At 44.2% G+C, this 24,695-nt stretch overlaps 1 protein-coding gene across 1 annotated transcript in view; it reads right to left on the bottom strand.

Annotated features, from left to right (window-relative positions):
• Positions 1-24,695, bottom strand: part of CAD (carbamoyl-phosphate synthetase 2, aspartate transcarbamylase, and dihydroorotase) — a 363,344-nt gene that overhangs the window by 234,019 nt on the left and 104,630 nt on the right. Inside the window, 1 exon segment of the mRNA XM_029596327.1 lies at positions 5,746-5,858. Coding sequence (XP_029452187.1) covers positions 5,746-5,858 — 113 coding nt within the window.

The raw sequence follows: 24,695 nt of genomic DNA, 5'->3' as shown, positions 1-24,695 counted from the left end.
CAACATCTTCTCTGTTCCATTTCACCCTTATTCTTTATTTAAATCAATCAATATTTTAACAGTTTTTGGTATTTGTTATCCTAGATCCCAGTTTGATGTAACCCCTGTTCTATGTAATGGTTTTACAAAATGTTATTTCATTGTAAACCAAAGTGATGTTTCGCTGTAAACCGATGTGATATGTATTTTTACATGAAGGTCGGTATAAAAATGTTCTAAATAAATAAATAAATGCTTATAAGAATGTCAGGGTCACAGAACAAGTTATATACATGAGCACAATAAGCAAAGGTAAATATTCTTCCCCCTAGCAAAGGTTACCACTTTCCTAGATTAGCACCCTCTTATATCTCTAGTCAATGGTCACAACATCTCGGGGAAGGGCTAAAAACGGTACTGGAGAATCTTTTTTCGTTGTAGAGATGGGTCTTGCTGAAATGATCTGTTCAGGTCTTGGCAGAGAATCTGCCCAGACCACTAGATGCTAGGGTATTAAGTCTTTGGATTGCACATGCGCAGCATGTTCTTTTTGTCCTAACTCTCCTGAAATACAGCAAACTAACTGATAAGGAAAAGTACTACATGTGTCAAGATAACTTTGAAATGGTGGATGTCTTGTGGTTTATTCACTATCACTAATCGCCATTTCGTACAGACCTTCTCTGTCACATGTAAAACCACTAGCTCTGCATTCTCTCTAAATCTAACACATTATGCTAGACACCCAGAATAACCACCAAATATCTACATAAATATCACTGTCAATTAAAATGAAAGCAGTCATATAACTATTACCTCAGATAAGTAAACACTACTGTGAAAGTAGATTAGAATGTGTATATCTCAAAAGCTAAAAGTGTACTTGTATCCATAAGATGTGTGAATCTGTAAGTCTAATGTGCAGATTATACTGTTTCTGTAGTCCATTACTTAATAAAGAAGTTGCCCATAAACTAATTCTAGGCATATGCAAGGTGTTTTACAAACTTCAGCACTAGTAGAGCTGTGTGTATTCTTATTCTCTAATTAAGGGCTTGTCTCCATGTTGTATTCTGTATCTCTCTGTATCTGTGACCTTGAAGTTTTCAGGCTTCAAGTCAGGAGGAAGGGAGGGGGGGAAGGGGAGTGGATATGGAGAGACAGCTGCAACATGGTAAGTTCCCAGTGAACCCAAGCACATAGCTTCATTCTATATGAATGAAGCTATGTGCTTGGGTTCTGTACATATGTTCCTGATTTATGGTTCCCAGTTCCATTTAATTGAGTTTATGAAAGTTCTCTTTAATAGTTTTCCTGTATACTTGTGTTAATGTATTCTGCCTTGAGGCAACTGTTTTAATGTATTTCCGCCCTGGAGGCAACTGTTCAGTTCCTTGTAAACCGGTGCGATATGTATTCTTTACAGGAACATAAAATATATATAATAAATAAATAAATAAATCAATCAATCAAACCTTTTTTTACTCTCTCATAAGGGACTAAATTAACCCTTCATATGATACATAGAGATGACGTCTGCAAGACTGTTCCTTACTACCTAGACATAAGGCCTAACTCTCTTCCCATCTTTGCCCAAATCGGCCAAACAGGAGGACTACAATATCCTCCTAGTGTAAGGTCACAGCCACTAAGAGAAATTCCTGAACTGGAAATGTCTGCCAAGAACTACAAAGTGCAGGAATCTGATTGTCCTCCCTTATAGGAATGTGAAGATAAGCTTCCTACCATCATGATGATCCTCAGAGTTGCCATCTGTAACAGAGGCACCTTCAATGTCTAACTGGCATGCTTCAAATCAAAGATGGGCCAAAAGTACCTTCTCTCTAGAGAATCATGAGTTAAAATTCGAAAGTCTCCAAGTCTAGAACTGGGACTACCGCTCTTATTCAAAGATGGCATTCCAGGATCAAGTGAATCACCTCTCTCTTTAGTGGAGAGCAACAGGGTCAGCAAAAAAAGCATCTAAAATACATAGAAACATAGAAACATAGAAATGACGGCAGAAGAAGACCAAATGGCCCATCTAGTCTGCCCAGCAAGCTTCACACATTTTTTCTCTCATTCTTATCTGTTTCTCTTAGCTCTTGGTTCCATTTCCCTTCCACCCCCACCTTTAATGTAGAGAGCAGTGATGGAGCTGTATCCAAGTGAAATATCTAGCTTGATTAGTTAGGGGTAGAAGCCGCCGCAATAAGCAAGCTGCACCCATGCTTATTTGTTTTACCCAGACTATGTTATACAGCCCTTATTGGTTGTTTTTCCTTCTCCCCTGCCGTTGAAGCAGGGAGCTATGCTGGATATGCGTGAAGTATAAGTCTTCTCCCATGCCGTTGAAGCAGAGAGCCATGCTGGATGTGCATCGAAAGTGAAGTATCAGGCACATTTGGTTTGGGGTAGTAACCGCCGTAACAAGCCAGCTACTCCCCGCTTTGTGAGTGCGAACCCTCTTTTCTTCTCCCCTGCCGTTGAAGCAGAGAGCTCTGCTGGATGTGTGAAGTATCAGTTTTTCTTCTCCCCTGCCGTTGAATCAGAGAACTATGCTGTATATGCATCAAAAGTGAAGTATCAGGCTTATTTGATTTGGGGTAGTAACCGCCGTAACAAGCCAGCTACTCCCCTCTTTGTGAGTGTGAATCCTTTTTTCCACATTTCCTCTTGCTGTTGAAGCTTAGAGCGATGTTGGAGTCACAGTAAGCCTGTGTATGTTTATTTAATAAGGGTATTGACTCCAGGCAGTAGCCATCATTCTGGCGAGTCACCCACTCTTCATTGGCAGCCTCTTGACTTTATGGATCCACAGTGTTTATCCCACGCCCCTTTGAAGTCCTTCACAGTTTTGGTCTTCACCACATCCTCCGGAAGGGCATTCCAGGCATCCACCACCCTCTCCGTGAAGAAATACTTCCTGACATTGGTTCTGAATCTTCCTCCCTGGAGCTTCAAATCGTGACCCCTGGTTCTGCTGATTTTTTTCCTTCGGAAAAGGTTTGTCGTTGTCTTTTGATCATTAACACCTTTCAAGTATCTGAAAGTCTGTATCATATCACCTCTGCTCCTCCTTTCCTCCAGGGTGTACATATTTAGATTCTTCAATCTCTCCTCGTACGTCATCCGATGAAGATCCTCCACCTTCCTGGTCGCCCTTCTCTGTACCGCCTCCATCTTGTCTTTGTCTTTTTGAAGGTACGGTCTCCAGAACTGAACACAGTACTCCAGGTGAGGCCTCACCAAGGACCTGTACAAGGGAATAATCACTTCCCTTTTCTTACTCGATATTCCTCTCTCTATGCAGCCCAGCATTCTTCTGGCTTTAGCTATCGCCTTGTCGCATTGTTTCGCCGACTTCAGATCATTAGACACCATCACCCCAAGGTCCCTCTCCTGCTCCGTGCACATCAGCCTTTCCCCCCCCCCCATCGAATACAGTTCATTCGGATTTCCACTCCCCATATGCATGACTTTGCACTTCTTGGCATTGAATCTCAGCTGCCATATCTTCGACCACTCTTCCAGTTTCCTTAGATCCCGTCTCATTCTCTCCACTCCTTCCGGCGTGTCCACTCTGTTGCAGATCTTAGTGTCATCCGCAAAAAGACAAACCTTACCTTCTATCTCGTCCGCAATGTCGCTCACAAAGATATTGAACAGGACCGGTCCCAACACCGATCCTTGCGGTACACCACTTAAAACCGCTCTCTCTTCAGAGAAGAGAGAGCGGTTTTAAGTAGGTTTTAAATAGGATGGGAACATTCCAAGGCTTGATCATTTTTTATGACATCCAGGTTCAAAGTGATTAGGACTCATTTTCAGTAAAACAAAGTTTCAGGGAGTCGATTGCCGAACCTTCAGCAATAGGGTCCTCAAACTTTCATTGGGAGCTGCAGGCACTGCTGGCCCCACTAGTAATCTCAATCTTCCTGCCATTCTGACTCCTCAAAAAGAATGAAATCTATGAATTGGCCAGCTTAGCTGCAACAAAGAAGTTGTCCTGAGATGACAGCATCTCGATTCCCTGAAGCAGGTCCTAGCTAGAAAAACAGAGAAAGAACCCTTAAGCTCTATCTTTCAGAAGTCTAGCAATTTAAATTCTCCCAAGTCTTTGACCATCTTTTCCAAGTCCTCCCCTAAAAGGAGCTTGCCCTTAAATGTAAGTTTGTTGAGACATGCCTTAGAGGTTGAATCTGTTCATTAGCCAGAGCAGACAGCACGCAGCCACTACCGTAGCTATGTTCTTCTCACACCTGGACCAAGTCATAAGAAGTATCCGTAAAGAACCTCATGCCTACATCAAGATGCGCTGCCTACTCCAAGTCCATACAAGCCACTTTTAGCTGCACAGTCCAACATAGACAGAGACATTGCTGACAGTGGCCTACAGACAGAGACCAAAGACCTCAAAGGATTGCTCGAATAGTGATTCGACCTTACGATCCTGGGCATCCTTCAGGTCTATACTTCATTCCACCAGTTTCCCTGATGATCCCACACACAAGCCCCTCTACTCACAGAACCTTCAGCTTCTCCTTCTCTTCCACTTAAAGAGGAGGACAGATTTGCCCATTGCTTTCCCGAGACTCAATTTTGCTTCCACAGAATTCCATTCTGTTGCAATCAATTCTCTCATCACTTGATGCGTGGGAAAGACTCATGCAGGCTTCTTCATGCCTACTTTGTTCATCTCAGTCTGTTTCTCTGTGATACCCATGACTCCCAAAGCATTAATGATGATCCTGAAAGGCAACTCTTCCCTTCTAAATAGGTGTAGCAATATAAATTCCTCTTTTTCCTGAGAAGAACTCTCACCCTTTCCAGGGATCTCCCCGCAAATCACCTCACTGCTTCTCGTTCAGGGACAGCAGTGATGTGCCTGAGCAAGAGGATCCTTCTTCCTCCCCCTTCCCAATCCACATTCTACTGGGAGGACTCTCACCAGTACTGGGTTCACATGTCCCAAAGAAGATCCGGCAGGAGAATAAACACCCCACCAGCGCTCTGCTTCATACAGAAGGCCTGGCGTAATAAAAGAACAAATTTGGGGGTGAGGGGGGAGGGAAGAGAAGGAGGGAGGGAACAGTAGGCAAGGAGGTAAAATGAGAGTCTCCCAATGGATAGGTCCCAGTACAGATGTGCAGCTCTTCTGAGGTAGCAGGGGTTAAGACTGGGGATCTCATTTCAACCACTTTTAAAATGGCCACCATGGGAGAAAAGTTGCCATCAGGAAAAATAGCCTGAGACCCACCACAGATTGCAGTTCCAATGTGACTGGGCCTAAGCCTTCTGATCCCTCTCCCTCCTCATTGCACATGTGGCGGCATATTGTTTTAGGAAAGTTTAATGCTTAGATAGTTTATATTAAGATATGCCAGGGATAAACATCACTTAAACCAATAACAAAGCCATGGACAGACTCAGTCCACAAACTAATTTTTAGAGCACACAGGCCATGTGAAAGCAGCATGCCCTGCTGACGCTTGCATTGCATCAGGTTCACTAGATAAAGAGGAGATGATCTAAGTTTTCAGTGCAGACAAACTTGGTACATTTTATCAACAGCAAAAATCACGAGAAAAAAACAGCTCAGAAGTATACCTCTTTCTCCAAGACTACAAACTGACAAAGAAGATTATGACCCTGAGGCCCAAGAAATATCTCAGGCCACAATAAAAAATTAGAAGTCTCCATGGTGAAAGACAAGGAAATGCAACAACATTCACTTCTGTATGCTTGGCAAAGTTCTCTACTTACCATGTCGGAAGCTGGCTTCACTGTGTGGTCAAATCCTACGCAATTTTCATCCACCATCCTCAGTGCCTTCTGGAAAGCTTCCTCAAAGTTCCGCCCCACAGACATCACTTCACCTAAAAACAGAGCAAATGTTAGAGCAGAGGTGTGCGTGACGCAGGATGTCACAAAATATTTCTTCAGTGAAAAGATGGTGGATGCAAGGATTGGCCTCCCATGTAGGGTGGAGGAGCAAACGGTAGCAGAATTCAAGAAAACAGGCACAAAGGAATCTTAGCTGCAAAGAAGTGAGGGGAAAGCTAGAGACCAACTGGTATCAGGTGGGGCTTGGCAAAGTACAAGATGCCGCTCCAAGGCAAAACTGTCAGGTTGCTAGCCACAGGATAGTGAAAACTTAGATCAGTAGCATGAGATCTTCTTGGTGTTTGGGTAATTGCTAGGTTCTTGTGGCCTGGTTTGGCCTCTGTTGGAAACAGGATGCTGGGCTTGATGGACCCTTGGTCTGACCCAGCATGGCAATTTTTTATGTTCTTAGGATATGAAACACAGGCATTTTCTCATTCAATAAAAGGTTTATTCATAACAAAGAAGTAACTAGTTCTCTATCTTCATTAACTTGAATATAGTATATAAACACATTCACAGTGCTCACAGTCCAATCTGGGTTAGAACAGTCCAGTTAACTCATGTATTCAGGTCCAGGCAAGATTACTGTCCAAGTCACAGTTATTCAGTTTCAGATAAAGATTACAGATCGTCTGGACCCAGGATCTACAGCATGGCTCACAGCCCTCAAACTGCCAAGAACTCTGGGATTGCCCTAGTGATTCCTTATAACCCCTCAGGTTCAATTTGTGTCCTCAGAGTGGAGTCACAAGTCTGGGCTGGAATCAAGTATGCAGCCTTCTCCACTTGCTTGGCTACAAAGGCAAATACCTACCTTGTGGCTCATGGACAAAGCATAAGCCCTCCAACAGGACAGCCCCTGGGTCAAGACCAGGTCTGTTTCTTCTTATAACAAAGGTTACGGCAGTGGTTTCCAATCTGTAGTCTGCGGACCACTAGGATATAACAGGGGGTCCGTGGAAAGTGAGCTGAGAGAGAAGATAAAGCCTGCATTGCAAAAGAAGAGGACAGACAGGCCGCTAGCCCATCCCATTCTGCTGGCATCCAAATTAAATTATGCGCCTTTTAATATTAATATGCGTTTGTTCTCCCCCCCTTTTAATTATGTTCCAAGTTTTTCCCCATGTATCCTGATCCAAGTTTTATGCCTTGTTCTTTGTAATTGCAATTCACATGCCTGTTTTTCAGTTACAATGTAAACCGAGACGATATGTAAAATTTACATGAATCCCGGTATAAAAAAATGCTAAATAAATAAATAATCCAAAGACTGAAGGAGGCTGTTGGGATACCACCACCAACAGCTTAAGTGAGGAGAAAGAGGCAGCCACAGGACACCTTCGCCCCCTAAAGACTACAGGGAAAAAAAAAAAAGAGGAAGAGGCCAGAGAGAGAGAGAGGGAAAGTGTGTGTGTGTGTGTGTGCATGAGAGAGAGGGACCATGTGTGTGAGGGCATACATGTATCAGAAGAAGCATGTGAGAGCATTTGTACATGAGAGAGGGTGCATGTGTGTATGAGAGGGAGGGAGCGTGTGTGTGAGCACGTGGTCGGAGTAAGAGGAAATTGTGTGTGAGCATGTGTGTAGAAGGGCAGGTGAGTGAGAGAAAGCATGGCACGAGAGGGAACTTGTGTATGAGAGAGGAAGCATGTCTGCAAGAGAGAGCATTATGAGAGCATGTGTATATGAGAGAAGTAGCACATATGTCTGAGTAGGTTTAAGAGGGAGTATGTGTGTATGAGAGAAATGGAGCATGTGTGTGAGGGCATATGTGTAAGCATGTGTGTGAAAGGGACCGTATGAGACAGCATGTGTGTATAAGAGGGAACATGTGTAAGAGTATGTGTGAGGGATCATGTGTGAATGAGAGAGAGAGGGAGCGTGTGTGTGTTAGCATGCATGAAGTAGAGGAGGCCCAGAGGCAAGAGGCAAGCTGAGGCCCTGTACAGTGTGTGTGTGAGTGAGTTGAGAACCCGTGTGTATATGTGAGTGAAAGTATTTGTGCGAGAGAGCAAACGAAAGTAAGAGCCTGTGTGTGTGAGAGCATGTGAGAGAAACAATATGTAAAAGTGAAAGCAGTGTGCTTATGTGAGAGACAGTGTGTGAGAATGCAAGACAGTGTGTTTAAGGGAAAAAAGGAAGACAGGTGGAGAAAGAAGAAACAAAAAAAAAAAGACCCTGGATAAAGAATTAGGAAAAGAAAATATTTATTTTGAATTTTTAGTGATTGGCATATGTTATTTTTGCGAATGTGCAGTACATATTTGTATTTTGTTCTTTTTTTCAGTATTCCACTGTTCTGAGTCTGCTTTCTCGGGTTTTCCATTTTATTTTTGTCTGCATGTTTGTTTCTAATTTGTAGTCCCTTATTCTGTATTAGGTAAGAGTCAATGTTCGCTATTTCTCCAGCCATGAGCTTTTTCTCTAGGGCTTTTTAACAGTATAACTTCTTCTGTTAACCCCAGTAGATAGTGTATTAGTGTTTTAGGGCATAGTATAATAATTGCATTGCTGCCATAAAGCTGCTGTTTGAGTCCTGAGATAGTGCTGATATGGTATGCTATAGCAAAGTTTTAGGTGTCTTTTTTGCAGGGGTTTGTTACTTCTCAAAGTGTTTGGCAGTGAAGGGGAGTGTGGGTGTGTGTGCGTGAAAGAGGAGAATTGAGCGAATGTGCATGAGAGTCTGGGGAGAGAATGAGAGGAATGAGAGTGAATATGTAAGTGTGTTAGTGTGTGTAAATATGTGAAAACATTTGTGTGCATGATGCTACCAATGTTCCCTCTAAGAATTGCGTTGCTGTGAGCATAAAATTGATAGGCTTTTTGCATCAAAGAAAGTAGTGCTCACAGGGTAATGAAACCAAAAATGTTTGCTCTCAGCAACCCAATCCTTGGAGGGAACATTGTAGAAGTCATCTGCAAATTCTGCTGCCAGTGCCCTCTGTTTTTCTTTTGTGCTGGTGGGGCCCAGGAAACCCCACCAGCCTGGGCCCAGGAAATCACACCAGTATTTCCGTTGCCAGTGCTGCCACTGCACTCACTGGCCCCATGATTTGGATGTCTATGCTCTTCCTTCGCTGCCTGCAGTCACTCCTTCTGCTTCGGGTGAGGTCATTAGGTCATGCATGAGTGACGCAATGATTACTCCAAGCACCTAATTTTTTTTTTTTTTATTATATAGAGAAATTACTATTATGTATTTTTTTGCTTTCCTTTATCTTTTTTAACCACTTTTGTGTATTATTTTAACACATGTCCAAATTGTCATACCAATAAAGTTTTCTGAATGTAAGCATAAACCTTCCACGGGGTAAGGAAAAAAGCAAGCGATAAAGGAGCATACAATGTGTCCAAGCCCTGGATCCTCCAGAAGCCTGTGAAAATTACTCTTGCTGAGTTTACAAAATCTCAGCTAGTGGCCCTTCTGTGTGAATCAGGTGTTTAGATAGGACGGGGGTGATGAAGCCATCAGCAAAGGCTGAAGAAAATAGGCATTAAAAACGGGGATGGGTGAACCAAATTCAAAAAACACCAAACAGAAGTCAGCATCAGTTCAGATGAGCAAGTTTTGCTTACCGTAAACAGTTTTCCCCGTAGATAGCAGGATGAATTAGCCATGCTCAATTGGGTGATGTCATCTGGCAGCAAGACATGAAGCTAGCTCTCAAACAAGCCGATTCAGTAAAAGTCACAGGCGAGCACCCGCTCTCCTGTGCGCATTGGTTTGACAACCGACACTCAATTTTTCCAGCATCTGTTCTCGAGCCCACTGACAGCCACGGGTTCGGAAAACGGACGCCGGCTAAATTGAGCGTCTGTCTTCCGACCCACGGGCTGTGGGCAGATTTTAATTTTTAATTTTTTTTTTTACTTTTGGGACCTTGACTTAATATCACTATGATATTAAGTCGGAGGGTGTACAGAAAAGCAGTTTTTTGGGCAGTCGCGGGTGATGTCATCTTCGGGGGATGCCCCCGAGGTTCATGCCAATGCCGGTACTTCAATTGGGGCCATGCCGCCCACGCGCCCCTAGGCCTCCAGGAAACATGGCGGTTGCAGCATTGAGCCGGTCCGGGAATGCCAGAGGACAAGTGGCAGGAGAATGCCGCGGCAGCCGATCTTCCCGTGAATGAAGAGGGAGGTGCCAGAGAGGTAAGGAGGGCGGAGAGAGGGCGTCGGGCACAGATGGACACAACAGGGAGGTGTTAAAACTATAGACAAATGAATTGTCAAACTGTGTATGTTAATGCAGTCTAGTATTGTCATGGTATTTATGTCATCTAGCATTAGTGATTTCATCGAGTGGTGATATCTCGTGATTTTTATAATTTACAATGGTGTGACATCAATTGGGCGTAGAGGCTCAGCTGAGTATGATGCAGGTATACAATCTAGGTGTTGATTGAGGTGGTGATTGAAGTGGTTATTACTAAGGTGCTAAGCGGGAATTGAGATTCTTGGGTGTGGCAGGGTAATCAATTAGGCTATCCCTTCTTTGTAGGCTTGTCTGAAGCACCAGGTTTTGAACAGTTTTCTAAATATTTTTGTGTTATTCTGTAATCTTAGGTTTTCCAGTAGGGAGTTCCAGAGGCAAGGTCCTGCTATTGATATAGCTCAGTTTCTTACTGTAGTGAGTTTGGCGGTTGTGACTGATGGGATGTCCAGCTGTGCTTTGTTTGTTGATCTAGTGTTGCGTTGAGAATTGTGCCGTTGTATAATGGTGTTTAGGCATGTGCTTTCACTGTTGTGTATTGCATTGTGGAAAATGATTAGAGTTTTGTTTTCGATTCTTTTTTCTACAGGTGGCCGGTGTAATCCTTTTAGCACAGGGGTGATGTGGCCAGTTTTTTTGCGGCCGGTGAGGATTCTGGCTGTGGCATTCTGTAGTATTTGGAGTGGTCGGATGGTTGTTTTGGGTAGGCCTATCAGGAGTGAGTTGCAATAATCAAAGCTTGTAAAAATTAGTGATTGGAGAATGGTTCTGAATTCAGGGTGATTCAGGAGTGGTTTTAGGTGTTTGAGAATTAGTAATTCGTGGAAACCTTCTTTGATTTTCATTGCAATGTGTTTTTTGAAATTCAGCTCTGGGTCAATCCATATTCCTAGATCTTTCACATTTTCTTTTAATTTGATGAGTGTGTTCTTAATTTCGATGGCATGGTTCTGGTGACCTCCGGAGTTTTTTCTTTCAAGCAGTATACATTCAGTTTTTTCCATATTAAGGCAGAGCTTCATGTGGTTTAGCATGTTTTTTATAGTATTGAGGTATGTGGCCGAGAGGTTCATTGCGCTTTCGAGGGTGTTTGTTACAGGTATGATTAGTTGGATATCGTCGGCGTACATGAAATATGTGACGCCGAGACTCGTGAGTAACTGGCAAAGAGGCAGGAGATATATATTAAACAAAGTGGCTGAAAGTGCAGATCCCTGGGGGACTCCGGTTTCTAGTGGTATGGCATCTGAGGAGTGGTTGTTGATGTTTACTTTGAAATATCTGTTTTTAAGGAAAGAGGTAAACCAGTCTAGAGTTTTACCAGATAGCCCGATTTCGGCTAGTCTGGAGATTAGGCTTTTATGTTTGACTGTGTTGAAGGCGGCGGAGAGGTCAAGTTGGATGAGGATGTATCTTTGACCATTGTCAAAACCTCTTTTTATTGTGTTTGATAAATTGAGGAGTAAGGTTTCTGTGCTATGATTTTTTCTGAATCCGAGTTGGCTGGGGTGCAAGATATTGTTTGTTTCGAGATGATCATTGAGTTGTTTAAGTGCTGCCTTTTCCGTCAGTTTGGCGAGGAGAGGTAAGTTTGAGATTGGGCGGTAATTAAGGTCATCTGGAATGAGGTGGGTTTTTTTGGGTATTTTTTTTATTATGGGTTTAATTGTGGCAATTTTTAATTTGTCTGGTAGTTCACCTTCTTCTAGAGATTTATTTATAATTGCTGTGATGGTTGGAGTAATAGTTTGAGATATTTCCTTTAAGGCTCGTTATGTCGAGTTCGTGGCAGGCCAGATTTAGGGTTTTTAATAGTCTCCATTTCTGTAGTCGATATGGGGTTGAATGTGATCCAAGGTGTTATATCTTTGATGTTTAGCTGCACATTTTGCTAAGGGGATTTGTTTATATTCCCTGTTATTTTGCTGATTTTGTTTTTGAAGAAAATGGCAAGTTCTTGGCTTAGATTTTTGGTTTGGGGTGAGGGGTTGTTGTTATTGTCTGATATTAGGTTGTTTACTATGTTGAATAGTGATTTTGAGTTGTTTGCGGAGTTTGGATTTTTTTGCCATAGTAATCTCGTTTCGTTTTGTTTATCAGCTTTTTATATGTTGCCAGTTGAGTGCGATATCTTTCCAGAGTTAGTGGACCTTTATTTTTTCACCATTCTTTTTCTTTCTTCCTTAAGGTGGATTTGGTGTCTCTTAATTGGGTGTTGAACCATGGGTTTGTGTTTTCTGTTTTGTTCTTTCAGGGTTTATAGTATTGGCAATTTCCATTGTAATTTGGTGCCATGATTGGGTGGCATTATTTATATTAGAGAGATCTAGGTTTGTCAAATGCTTTTCAAGTTCTTGTTGGAGAAGGTCTGGTTGGAAAGGTGGTCTGTATTTGAAAGTGTAGGTGTTATTAGTTTTGTTCTTGTTGTTTATGTTGGCTTGGGTCTTGCAGTGAAGGAGAAAGTGGTCAGATCATGGGACTGGTGTGTAGGATATTGTTGTGTTTGTGAAGAAATTGTCGTTTGTGAAAATAAGGTCCAGAGTGTGACCAGCTTTGTGGGTTGGGTTGGTCACATATTGAGTGAAGCTGAGGGTGGAGAGAACTTCCAACAGGGTTTGGAAAGTTTAGGATAGTGGGGAGATGTCCATATGGAGATTAAAATCTCCAAGTATAATTGTGGGTTTTTTTGAGGCTGTTTGTTATGAAGAATTCAATGAGGGGGGAATATGTCATTGTCAAGAAGTCTGAGAGGGGCAGTAGACTATGCATATTTGCAGATTGTCTGAGTCGAAGATGGCTATTTCATATTGCCATGGGAGTGTGTGTGGGATAAGTTTCATGGTGAAATGCTTTTTTATGATTAGTAGTAAACCACCTCCTCTGCGACATTTCCTGGAAATTGAGAATAAATCATATGAGTTGTTGTTTATTTGGTTTGTGATTACATGGGCCGTATTTTTAAACCAGGTTTCGGTCACTGCGATGAAGTCGGCGTTTTTCTCTTGAATGTCTGATAAAAGCATGAATTTTTTTGTGAGGGCTTGAGCGTTTGAGGAAGAACGTGAGATAGATCATGCTTTTTAGTGATTTGTTAAAGAGGATCTTGACCAGGTGTCTGTGTCTTTCATGGGGGTTAGTGTTAGGTGTCAGGTTCATCGTTGTATGTATTTTTGAGTTAGTTGTGGTATTCTTTATTTTCCTGGGTCATGAGGTTGTTTTGTGTGGGAGGTGTGTTTGAGATGATGGGACTTGTGCCGTATTGGAGGTGTTGGGTGATTTATCTTTGGATGTCTTGGAGGGTAATATAAAGGTGCATTAAGGCCTAGTCAGCCTTTGGTATTATGGTTCCCAGCTGTGATGTTCTGTGCGTGTCTTTTGTCTGTCTGGATGTTGTTGGAGGTCGTGGAGGGTAAGTTGGTCGGGATCGTTGTCAAGTGGAGGTTCGTGGGTCTTGTTCGGTCTATTTGTGGTAGAGATGGGGCACAGGTTCAGTCTGCAGTGAGTTCTGTTTGGGCAGTTTAGCATCCAAGTTGAGGGAGTTCACTAGACTTAAGATAAGTCTTTATTTAGGAGGTGTCGCAGCCTAGTTAAAGGGACGTGCTAAGCGGCATGCCAAAGGGCATGCCCCTTTGTAGTGCTCCTTAGGCACGCGGCGCCAGAGGCGCGCTATCGCCCCTTATGTAGACGGGTCCCACGTCGCCGCCTTGGGTGTGTCGGTGGGTGGGGTCAGAGGCGGTGGGCTGATATGGCGAGGTCCTTCCGGGCCTTTCCTCCAGCGGGTCAAGGAGGCTTGTGGTGCAGCGAGGCCTACCGTGGAGGTAGGTCGAGGGCCTGTAGGACTGGCGCGGTTGGGCCTACCGTGGAGGTGGGTCCAGGCGGCGTGGCCTTCTGGCAGGTCCGGGCGGCGTAGATCGCGGCAGGGCCTACCATGCAGGTAGCTGGTTCCGGGCGGCGTGGATCACGATGCAGCCTGCTGAGGAGGTAGATCGTAAGCTGGAGGTCAGCACTGGGCGCGGCGATCCAGAGCATTTAAGAGTCTCAGGCACACTATCGCCCCTTATGTAGACGGGTCCCACGTCGCCACCTTGGGTGCGGTGGGCGGGGTCCTGATATGGCAAGGTCATTCCAGGCCTTCCCTCCTATTTGATACAGAACATGGCAACTTTGTTTTCTGTGTAGATCATCAAGGCTGTTCCTGGAGGAGGTGTTCGAATGCCCTGAGAGCATTTCACATGACTTAGAACTCCAGTAGATTGATGGAGTAAGAATGCTGTTCACGATTCCAAAGGCCTTGCATTTTGTACTGGAGAAGGTGAGCACCCCACCTAGCGTAGAAGCATTTGTCATTACGATCAGCTGGTGTGGAAGTGGGAGTAAGGGGCAACCCTCTTCTAATACGTGTCTTTGTAACCACCAGTTTATGTCCTGTGGCACAGTGTGAGTATTTGAACTCATGTTGATAGTGGTTGAAGGAATTGGTACTATTTGTGCTGCTATGTATCGGAGTTGTTGCATCTGTTTGAGCATCAATGTTTCATAGTAGATGAGAAATCCAAAATCCTTTAGGCAGTGAATTGTTTCTTCTGTGTGTGAACATAATGTGTCTTCGTCTGAAGCCATTATTAACCAATCATTGAGGTAAGAAAAAAAGGCGCTCCCAATATGACGAATATGTACCACAGCCACTGCTAGACATTTTGTGATTACTAGTAGTGTATTTTATCCCACTCTGAAACAGAAGTAGTGCCAACAGGAGGGGTGGATCGGTATGTGTGCATATCAGCTTGAGGTCAAGGAAGCACATCCAGTTGTTGGGCTGTTACACCAGGAATGTGATTTTGAAATTTTCTCAATACAGATGTTTGCTTAGTGCTCTTAGATCAAACATTGGGCAAAGATCTCCACCTTTTGGGGATAAGGAAGTAATGAAAGTAAAAGATCCTTGTTGTAATCCTGGGGTGGTATCTCTTCTATAGCATTTTGTTGGCATAATTTGTTCACTTCTTGCTGCAGGAGAGCTATATGTTCAGGGTTTGTGGGCAGAAGTTCTAGATGGGGTAAGTCCGGTTGGTGCTGGAAGTTGAGATAACAGTACAAATAATTTTCAGGACTTATTGGTCCATGGTTATTTTTATCCAGGACTATAGGAAGTTCTGAATTCTACCTGGGGTGATGGACTGGCTAAAATCCTTGCTGTTCCTTTGATTGGGTTGGCGTCCCCTTTGTTGAGCAAATTGGTGCTGTCACAGTTGTTGGTAGGTCAGCAAACGATAGGGTTGGTATGCCCAATATTATCTACAAGGATAGTATGGACGATTAAACAGAGGGAAGAAGTGTTGGTTATTTCCTCTTGGCTCGTTCTGTGTTGAAAGTGATTGGATATCCACATTCTGCTCTTTTAGTTGAGTTAGTGTTTCCCTCAACTTCTCACCAAATAAATGATCCCCTAAACAAGGGAGAGCACAGAATTTCTCATGGCTATATTCCATGATGCCACTCATAAAAACATAGAAGTGACGGCAGAAAAGGGCCAAATGGTCCATCTAGTCTGCCCAGAAAGTTTATGGTAGCATCTGATGTGCCATACAGGTCACCCCCATACTTATCAGTTTCCCAAACTGTCAAAGTCAGGGCTCTTGTTGGTTTCTGTCTGAGTCCAATTCCCCATTAGCTCTTGCTGTTGAAGGAGAGAGCAATGTTTGAGTTGCATCAATAGTATGAAAGCTTATTGGTTAAGGGTAGTAACTGCCACACCACCAAGTTACCCATGCACTCTTTTCTTCATTTCCATCCTCTAGCCTTTGGGAATCCAGTGTTTATCCTATGCCCCTTTGAAATCTTTCACTGTTTTTGTCTTCACCACCTCCTCCAGAAGGGCTTTCCAGGAATCCACCACCGTCTCCGTGAAGAAAGATTTCCTGACATTGGTTTTGAGTCGTCCTCCCTGGAGTTTCATTACATGACCCCTAGTTCTACTGATTTATTTCCAACAGAAAAGGTTTGCTGATTGTGCATCATTAAAACCTTTTAGATATCTGAAGGTCTGTATTATATCTCCCCTGCACCTTCTCTCTTCCAGTGTAAACATATTTAGGTCCTTCAACCTCTCCTCATAAGTCATTTGATGGATAACCCTCCACCATTTTGGTCACCCTTCTCTGGACTATGTCCATCCTGTCTCTGTCCCTTTTGAGATATGGTATCCAGAACTGAACACAGTACTCCAGGTGAGACCTCACCAAGGACCTGTACAAGGGGAGTATCACCTCCTTTTTCTTACTGGTTATTCCTCTCTCTATGCAGCCCAGCATTCTTCTGGCTTTAGCTATCGCCCTGTCACACACTGCTTTGCCGTCTTCAGATCTCTAGACATCATCACCCCAAGGTCCCTCTCTTATTCTGTGCATAACAGCCCTTCACCCCGCCCCCCCCCCCCCCCCCCCCATATCACATACGGCTCTTTTGGACTACCGCACCCCAGATGCATGACTCTGCACTTCTTGGCATTGAATCCCAGTTGCCCACTGGGATTCAATGACCACTTTTCAAGCTTCCTTAAATCAGCTCTCATTCTCTCTACTCTTCCGGCGTGCCCACTCTGTTGCAGATCTTAATACCATCCGCAAATAGACAAACTACCTTCTATCCCTTCTGCAATGTCGCTCAAAGATATTGAATAGAACTGGTCCTAACACTGATCCTTGTGGCACTCAGCTTAACACTATTCTCTCTTCAGAATAGGTTCCATTTACCATTACATGCTGTCTTCTGTCCATCAACCAGTTTGTTATCCATGCCACCACCTTGGCACTCACTCCCAAGCTTCTCATTTTATTCACAAGCCTCCTATGCAGGACCGTATCAAAAGCTTTACTGAAATCCAAGTAGATCACATCGAGCACTCTTCTTCAATCCAATTCTTTAGTCGCCCAATATAAAAGAAATCAATTAGATTTGTCTGACAGGACCTTCCCCTGCTGAATCCATGCTGCCTCGAGACCAGCAATCCTCCTGAATGTGGATAGTTCACTATCCTTTCCTTCAGCAGTCTCCCCATTAATTTTCCTACCACTGAGGTGAGGCTAACCGGTCTGTAGTTTTCAGCGCCCTCTTTCCTACCACTCTTGTGAAACGGGACTACCACCACTCTTCTCCAATCACTCAGCACCACTCCTGTTTCCAGGGATCCATTGAACATGTCATACAGCGGACCCACCAGCACATTTTTGAGCTCTCTCAGTATTCTGCGATGAACCTCATCTGGCCCCATGGCCTTGTCCACTTTCAGTTTTCCTAGCTCTTCCCATACATTCTCTTCTGTAATTTTATTTATTTTTAATTTTTATATACCGACATTCTTGTATAATATACAAATCATACCGGAGTTTCATCTACCCCATCTCCATCTACAGTCTTTTCAACCAGCAACGGTTCTTTCTCCAGGGTCTTTCTTTAGTGAACACTGAACTGAAGTATTTGTTTAATATTTCTGCCATTTCTTCATCTCTCTCCACACACTACTCATCTCCTTTCAATTTCACTATACCTTCCTTCTTTCTCTGATATATCTGAAAAATGTTTGTGTCCCCTTTTTACCTCTTTGACAATTCTCTCTTTACTTGACTTTTAGCTTTCCTGATTTCTTTCTTCGTCTCCCTCATTTTTAACAGATATTCTTCCTTGGGTTCCTTTTTTTGAGATCTTTTATATGTCTTGAATGTTCTTTTTTGCCTTAATTTTTTCAGCCAGCTCCTTAGAGAATCAGATCGGTTTTTTTCCTCTTACTCTTCTTTACTTTCCTAACATATAGATTTGTTGCCTTTGTAATAGCTCTTTTTAATTTGGCCCACTGTTCCACCTCACCCATTTTCTCCCAGTTTTCCAGTTCTTCGAGGTACAACCCCATTTTGACAAAGGCCGTATTTGTGAAATTCAAAACTTGGGCCTTTTGTGATTTCCCTGTATCCTATTTGTGATACTGAACCATACCAACAGATACATTATCCCCATTAGTGAACACTAGATTGAGGATCATAACTTCCTTCGTGGGTTCCATTACCATTTGTTTGAGCAGAGCACCTTGAAAGGCATCCACTATTTCTCTACGTTTTGTAGATTCTGCAGAAGGGATGCTCCAATTCACGTGCGGAAGATTAAAATCTCCAACAAGCAACACTTTTGGATGTCCTCAATCAGATTTCAGTTTGGGTTGGAGGCCTATAGATCGCACCAGTAAAAATGGAAGCACCATTTTCTCTTATCAGGGTGGTCCATAATGCTTCTTTACCCCAGTTTCAATTCAGTTGTCTGGATATTGTTTTTGGCATAAAGAGCTGCTACTCCCCCTTTTCTGTCCACTCTGTCCTTAAGTTACTGCCCAGGATGGCCGCATCCCAATCATAAGACTCGGTGAACCATGTCTCTGTAACAGCAACAATGTCCAATTCCACCTCTACCATTAGGGCTTGCAGGTCTGGGATTTTATTGCTCAAATTACGAGCATTTATGGTCATAGCTTTCCAGCTGCTCTTCCTAGTCACCTTTTCTGTTTGTTTTAACTGATTGATTTACTTTATCTTCCCACTTCCTGTATTGCTTGGGAGTGACATTCCAATTTCACTGGCCACCTCCACTTCTTAGTTTTAATGTCTGATAATGTATGATCTGAATTTTTCACTTAGCATCCTCTTTCCTGCCACAGACAAATGTAGGCCATCCTTACCATGTAGAATCGATTTTAAAATCTTGCCTTGAGCATGGAGCCCTGTAAGTCTTTTTTGCCGAAATCATTTAGTAATTTGTGGGCTTCACTTGGTGGTGTGTTTGAATGCAGTCATCTTTCTTTATTGCTGATTTGACCACTGATGAATTGTGTGGTAGTTGTATTACTTTGTATCTGGGGGATTTTTTTCAAGCGGAATTTTAAGTCTATCTTCTTAGCTGTTACTGGTCCTGAGAAAGGCGTCTCCCATTTCTGCAACACTGTGTTGAGTACATAGTAAGAAGATAGAGTAGGTTTCTTGGTATGTCCAATATTTTCAGCAGACCCATGACTTCCATAAGTGGGTCTCGTTCTTTCCTCACCTCTAGGTTGAGTGCAGTTCCCAACTTTTCAACAAAAGTGGAGTAAGTTAAGTCCTCCAGTGGAGATGTGTGCTCTGGCAGTTCTTCAGGGGAAAATGATGGCATCTCTATGGAACTGCTAGGGGACTCTTCTGGTGAATGTTCCAATGGTGATTATGGCAGTGGTGAATGAGGCGGTGAATGTTCCTCTGATGGTCCAGTAGGAGGTGGTAAATCTTCAGGCTGAGGTGAGAGTGGCAGGAAAGAATAAGATGGAGAGGTACATAAGAACTTGCCATACTGGATCAGACCAAGGGTCCATCAAGCCCTGCATCCTGTTTCCAACAGTGGCCAATCCAGGCTACAAGTACCTGGCCAATCCAGGCTGCAAGTACCTGGCAAGTACCATAAGTGTTGGCATCAGTAGCATCAGAATCTACTTAGATTCCCATGCTACCGATGCCAGTAATAACAGTAGCTATTCCCTAAGTCAATTTTATTAATAGCAGTTAATGGACTCCTTCTCCTCCAAGAACTTATCCAAACATGTTTTAAATCCAGCTACACTACTTGCACTAACCACATCCTCTGGCAACAAATTCCAGAGCTTAATTGTGTGTTGAGTGAAAAAGAGCTTTCTCTAATTAGTTTTAAATGTGCTATTTGCGAACTTCATGGAGTGCCTCCTAGTCCTATTACCCGAAAGAGTAAAATAACTGATTCACGTTTACCTGTTCTAGACCTCTCATGATTTTAAAGACCTCTATCATATCCCTCCTCAGCGATCTCTTCTCCAAGCTGAACAGCCCTAACCTCTCTAGCCTTTCTTCATAGCTGAGCCATTCCATCCCCTTTATCATTTGGTTGCCCTTCTCTGTACTTTCTCCAGTGCGGTGACCAGAATTGTACACAGTACTCAAGGTGCGGTTCCACCATGGAGCGATACAGAGGCATTATGACATTTTCTGTTTTATTCACCTGGCATTGCCTTTTCAACTGGCTGAACAATTGGATATGCTGATGGAAAGGTTGAAGGCGGTACTTGAGGAAATAAGATTGGAGAAAAAGCTTCTCACAATATCTGTGATCTGTTCCACTACTTGTTACAATCTTTGCCCCGGCGATAGTGGAAGAGCATATTCTTCAGGAACTAAAATTTGATATAGATTCAAACCTGGAGGTCTAGCAATAGGAATAATCAATCTGATTGGTTCCGGGGCCTGCAAGCGAAAACCCTGTTGCCATAATTTTGAGGTAAGCACTGATCTGGGAGTAGTGGGTAGCAGGGAGAACATCAGGTTAAAGGCCTGATAGGTGCTTGTAGGTAATCTGGCCAGAGGTAATTCTGCCTGTAAAATATCCGCTAACGTCCTTTTGTTAGAGATGGGTTTGGCTGATGCTTATTTGATTGGGACGAACTCGACTGAGATGGAAGATCAATGTGACATGTTTGTGATCCATGCCTTTTGTCTCCTGATTTGGATGCTTGCGATGACTTCTGTGCCGTTTTGTGTGGTGCTGTATTCATATGCGGCACCCCTGCACTATCTGGGCGCCGTGCATCGTGTCTTTTTTGTGCGACATTGCATCAAGGTCTCCCTGCGTCATGGAGACTTACTGTGTGCTTTATGTGCACCATGTGATTTTGATTGGCCACTGTTGGAAACACCATGTTGTGATGCACCGTGTTTTTTCTGTGCATCGTGTAGCACTTGTCATGCCTGCACTTTTTGCACTTTTTAGCTGGCCAGGTGCATCGTGTGCGCCAGGCAATTTATGTTTTGGCACTAGTTCTTTTTCTGCATCATGGCACTCTGAGGAGAAAGCAAGACTTTTGGTGCCGGAGGCCTATCTGATGAATCTAAAGGCTGAGTGTGCCGTTTCTTGGGGTGTGAGCCATCCTTGTCAGTCGAGGACTTATGGGAGAATTTTCTCTTCTCTCCCTCTGTACTCTGACTGCAGCCTGAGAAGGCGCTACTTATTAGGGATGTGAATCGTTTTCCATATCGTCTTAACGATAGAAATCGTGTGGCAGGGCAAGAAAATCGTGTTAGGCACGATTTTTTAGTTAAAAAATCGTTAAAAATCGTTTTTTCCGATTAGTGCGCACTAACCCGAGTTAGTGCGCACTAACTCCCCGTTAGTGCGCACTAACTCCCCGTTAGTGCGCACTAACTCGAGTTAGTGCGCACTAACTCAAAATGATACAAATAGACACTTTCCAGGTCACTGAAGGTCAGTTAGGAATGAATATGTGTTACTATTGGCTGGCAGCCCTCTTATCTATTGATGTTACCAAGGTTACCACTGAGGTGATGGTTGGGGGGATGGGAAATGGAACTGGAAACTCACAAACAGCAACAGAAAATGAAACAAAGTGTTCACACTTCCCAGGTCAGTAAAGGTCACTTAGCAATGAATATATGTATTCCTATTGGCTGGCTGTGCTCTTATCTATTGATGTTACCAAGGTTCCACTGAGGTAATGGCATTGGTTGGGGGGATGTGAAATGGAAACAGTTGGAAGCTTGACAAAAAAAGTAATGTGATGATCAGCACTTCTTTGTTTATTATTTTTGTTAGCAGGCACCTGAAATGCTAGTACATGTTGAATTTGCCAATCACTGTGCATTTTAGAAAGGTGGTCCTGGCTGGAACTGTACACAGTTCAAATATATGTAATTGATTGTTGGTAAGTGTATTTTTTAAGTAGCCACACTGGCACCAGTATGTTTACTTATCCTCTTACTTAACTCACTAGCTCAGCTTTGTAAGAAGGGCTTCTCTGCTTGTGTGTTGCTTTTCTTTGCTGTGAGGAGAGCAGAAACATCAGATCTGTATTCAATCTACTACAGTCATCTCTTATATTAACCTACTCAATTTTTTTTAAATGATTTGTTATATCACTGAATTAATAATTCATTATTATTAGGTGGTGGTGAATGTCTGGACCCCCCGCTGGGCTTTTGGCAAGTCTTGTGGGGGTCAGGAGGCCCCCCCAAGGTGGCCAAAAGTCCCTGGGGGTCCAGCGGGGGTCTGGGAGCGATCTCCTGTCGCGAATCGTTTTTTCGTAAGGAAAATGGCGCCGGCCATAGCAGGGTGGGTTTTAGGGTTGCTTTAGCGTGCCGGTTTCCCCGCCCTCCCCCCCACTGGACCCCAGGTAATATAAGGCACTTTGGGGGGGTTCGGGAGGGTGGGGGATTTATTTTCAAGGGTCAGGTTGTTGTGATCTTCCTGCACACAGTGCCCTAACCCTGGCAGGAGGGTGGGGGATTTATTTTCAAGGGTCGGGGTGTTGTGATCTTCCTGCACACAGTTCCCTAACCCTGGCAGGAGGGTGGGGGATTTATTTTAAAGGGTCGGGGTGGGTTTTAGGTTTGCTTTAGCGTGCCAGTTTCCCCGCCCTGCCCCCCACTGGACCCCAGGTAATATAAGGCACTTTGGGGGGGTTCGGGAGGGTGGGGGATTTATTTTCAAGGGTCAGGTTGTTGTGATCTTCCTGCACACAGTGCCCTAACCCTGGCAGGAGGGTGGGGGATTTATTTTCAAGGGTCGGGGTGTTGTGATCTTCCTGCACACAGTGCCCTAACCCTGGCAGGAGGGTGGGGGATTTATTTTAAAGGGTCGGGGTGGGTTTTAGGGTTGCTTTAGTGTGCCGGTTTCCCCGCCCTGCCCCCCACTGGACCCCAGGTAATATAAGGCACTTTGGGGGGGTTCGGGAGGGTGGGGGATTTATTTTCAAGGGTCAGGGTGTTGTGATCTTCCTGCACACAGTGCCCTAACCCTGGCAGGAGGGTGGGGGATTTATTTTCAAGGGTCGGGGTGTTGTGATCTTCCTGCACACAGTGCCCTAACCCTGTCAGGAGGGTGGGGGATTTATTTTCAAGGGTCGGGGTGTTGTGATCTTCCTGCACACAGTGCCCTAACCCTGTCAGGAGGGTGGGGGATTTATTTTCAAGGGTCGGGGTGTTGTGATCTTCCTGCACACAGTGCCCTAACCCTGGCAGGAGGGTGGGGGATTTATTTTCAAGGGTCGGGGTGTTGTGATCTTCCTGCACACAGTTCCCTAACCCTGGCAGGAGGGTGGGGGATTTATTTTAAAGGGTCGGGGTGTGTTTTAGGTTTGCTTTAGCGTGCCGGTTTCCCCGCCCTGCCCCCCACTGGACCCCAGGTAATATAAGGCACTTTGGGGGGGTTCGGGAGGGTGGGGGATTTATTTTCAAGGGTCAGGGTGTTGTGATCTTCCTGCACACAGTGCCCTAACCCTGGCAGGAGGGTGGGGGATTTATTTTCAAGGGTCGGGGTGTTGTGATCTTCCTGCACACAGTGCCCTAACCCTGGCAGGAGGGTGGGGGATTTATTTTCAAGGGCCGGGGTGTTGTGATCTTCCTGCACACACAGTGCCCTAACCCTGGCACCAGGGGTGTTGTGATCTTCCTGCACCCAGTGCCCTAACCCTGGCACCAGGGGTGTTGTGATCTTCCTGCACACACAGTGCCCTAACCCTGGCACCAGGGGTGTTGTGATCTTCCTGCACACAGTGCCTGACCCTGACTCCTCCCCTCCCCCATGTCCCAGCCAGTGAATAGTGTGTGGGTGAGTGGTGGGGGGGGGGAGGGAGGGATGGGAAGGGAGAGACAGCCCCTGCATTCAGGGGCTGTCTCTCCCTTCCTATCCCTCCCAGGGAGTGGGGCTGGCTCTCCCTTCCCATCCCTCACAGGGAGTGGGGCTGCTTGCCCCTTCACCTCCCCCCACCCCCTCCCCTTCCCCTTCTCTCTCCCATATACCAGCAGTGGGGGATGTGAAGGGTGGGATACTTCAAGCCTTTCCAGTCTGAGCTTCTGAACTTACTTTTTTTCATCTTCTTTTTTATTTTCTCATTGTAGATGGATCATGATAGGGAGTCAGCCCAACCGTCCTCCTCAAAGGCCGATCGTGATGCTAGGTCCCGGAAGCCACGGTTCACACAGGCAGATGTGGACCTCCTAGCCCGGCTACTCCTCCTGGATGAGGAGCATCTCTACACCCCCTCAGGCAGCAGGCCTAACCTTCAAAGGGAGTCTGCAGCCTGGGTGGCTCTCCAGGAGGAGTTCTGCCGGAGAGCCTCTTACCCGCGTGAGATCGAAGATCTCAAGAAGAAAGGTGAGAGATAATGTTAGTGGTGTATTATATTTATTTATATTTATTTATCATTTTGAAATGATGTGATTTGTATTTGGGAATTTTGAATGCCACATTAAAAGATAGATAATTTTTTTTTTATTACTAAATGTTATATATTGCATAAAAAAATAACCTAGCAGGGCATGTTGTGTTTGTAATTAATTTATTAATCAATTAATGTTATTCTATTTCCTTTCTACCTCTAATTCTCAGGTCGGCATCTGAGACTTCACGAGGGTGATTGGCTTGAGGAGGTCCGCCTGACTTTAGCGCGTCCTTCGCCTGGTAGGCTGTTTGAGAATACTCCACAAGTACACAAATATTATTCAATTAATTGTAATGGAATTTGTGTTTAATATTGTTTGTGTCAGTTCCAATTCCTTTTTTT

This window comes from Rhinatrema bivittatum, chromosome 3 (genome assembly GCF_901001135.1).
Source record: "Rhinatrema bivittatum chromosome 3, aRhiBiv1.1, whole genome shotgun sequence".
Lineage (NCBI taxonomy): Eukaryota > Metazoa > Chordata > Amphibia > Gymnophiona > Rhinatrematidae > Rhinatrema > Rhinatrema bivittatum.
The sequence above is the reverse complement of the archived record's forward strand: the minus strand, read 5'-3'. Positions and strand labels throughout refer to the sequence as shown.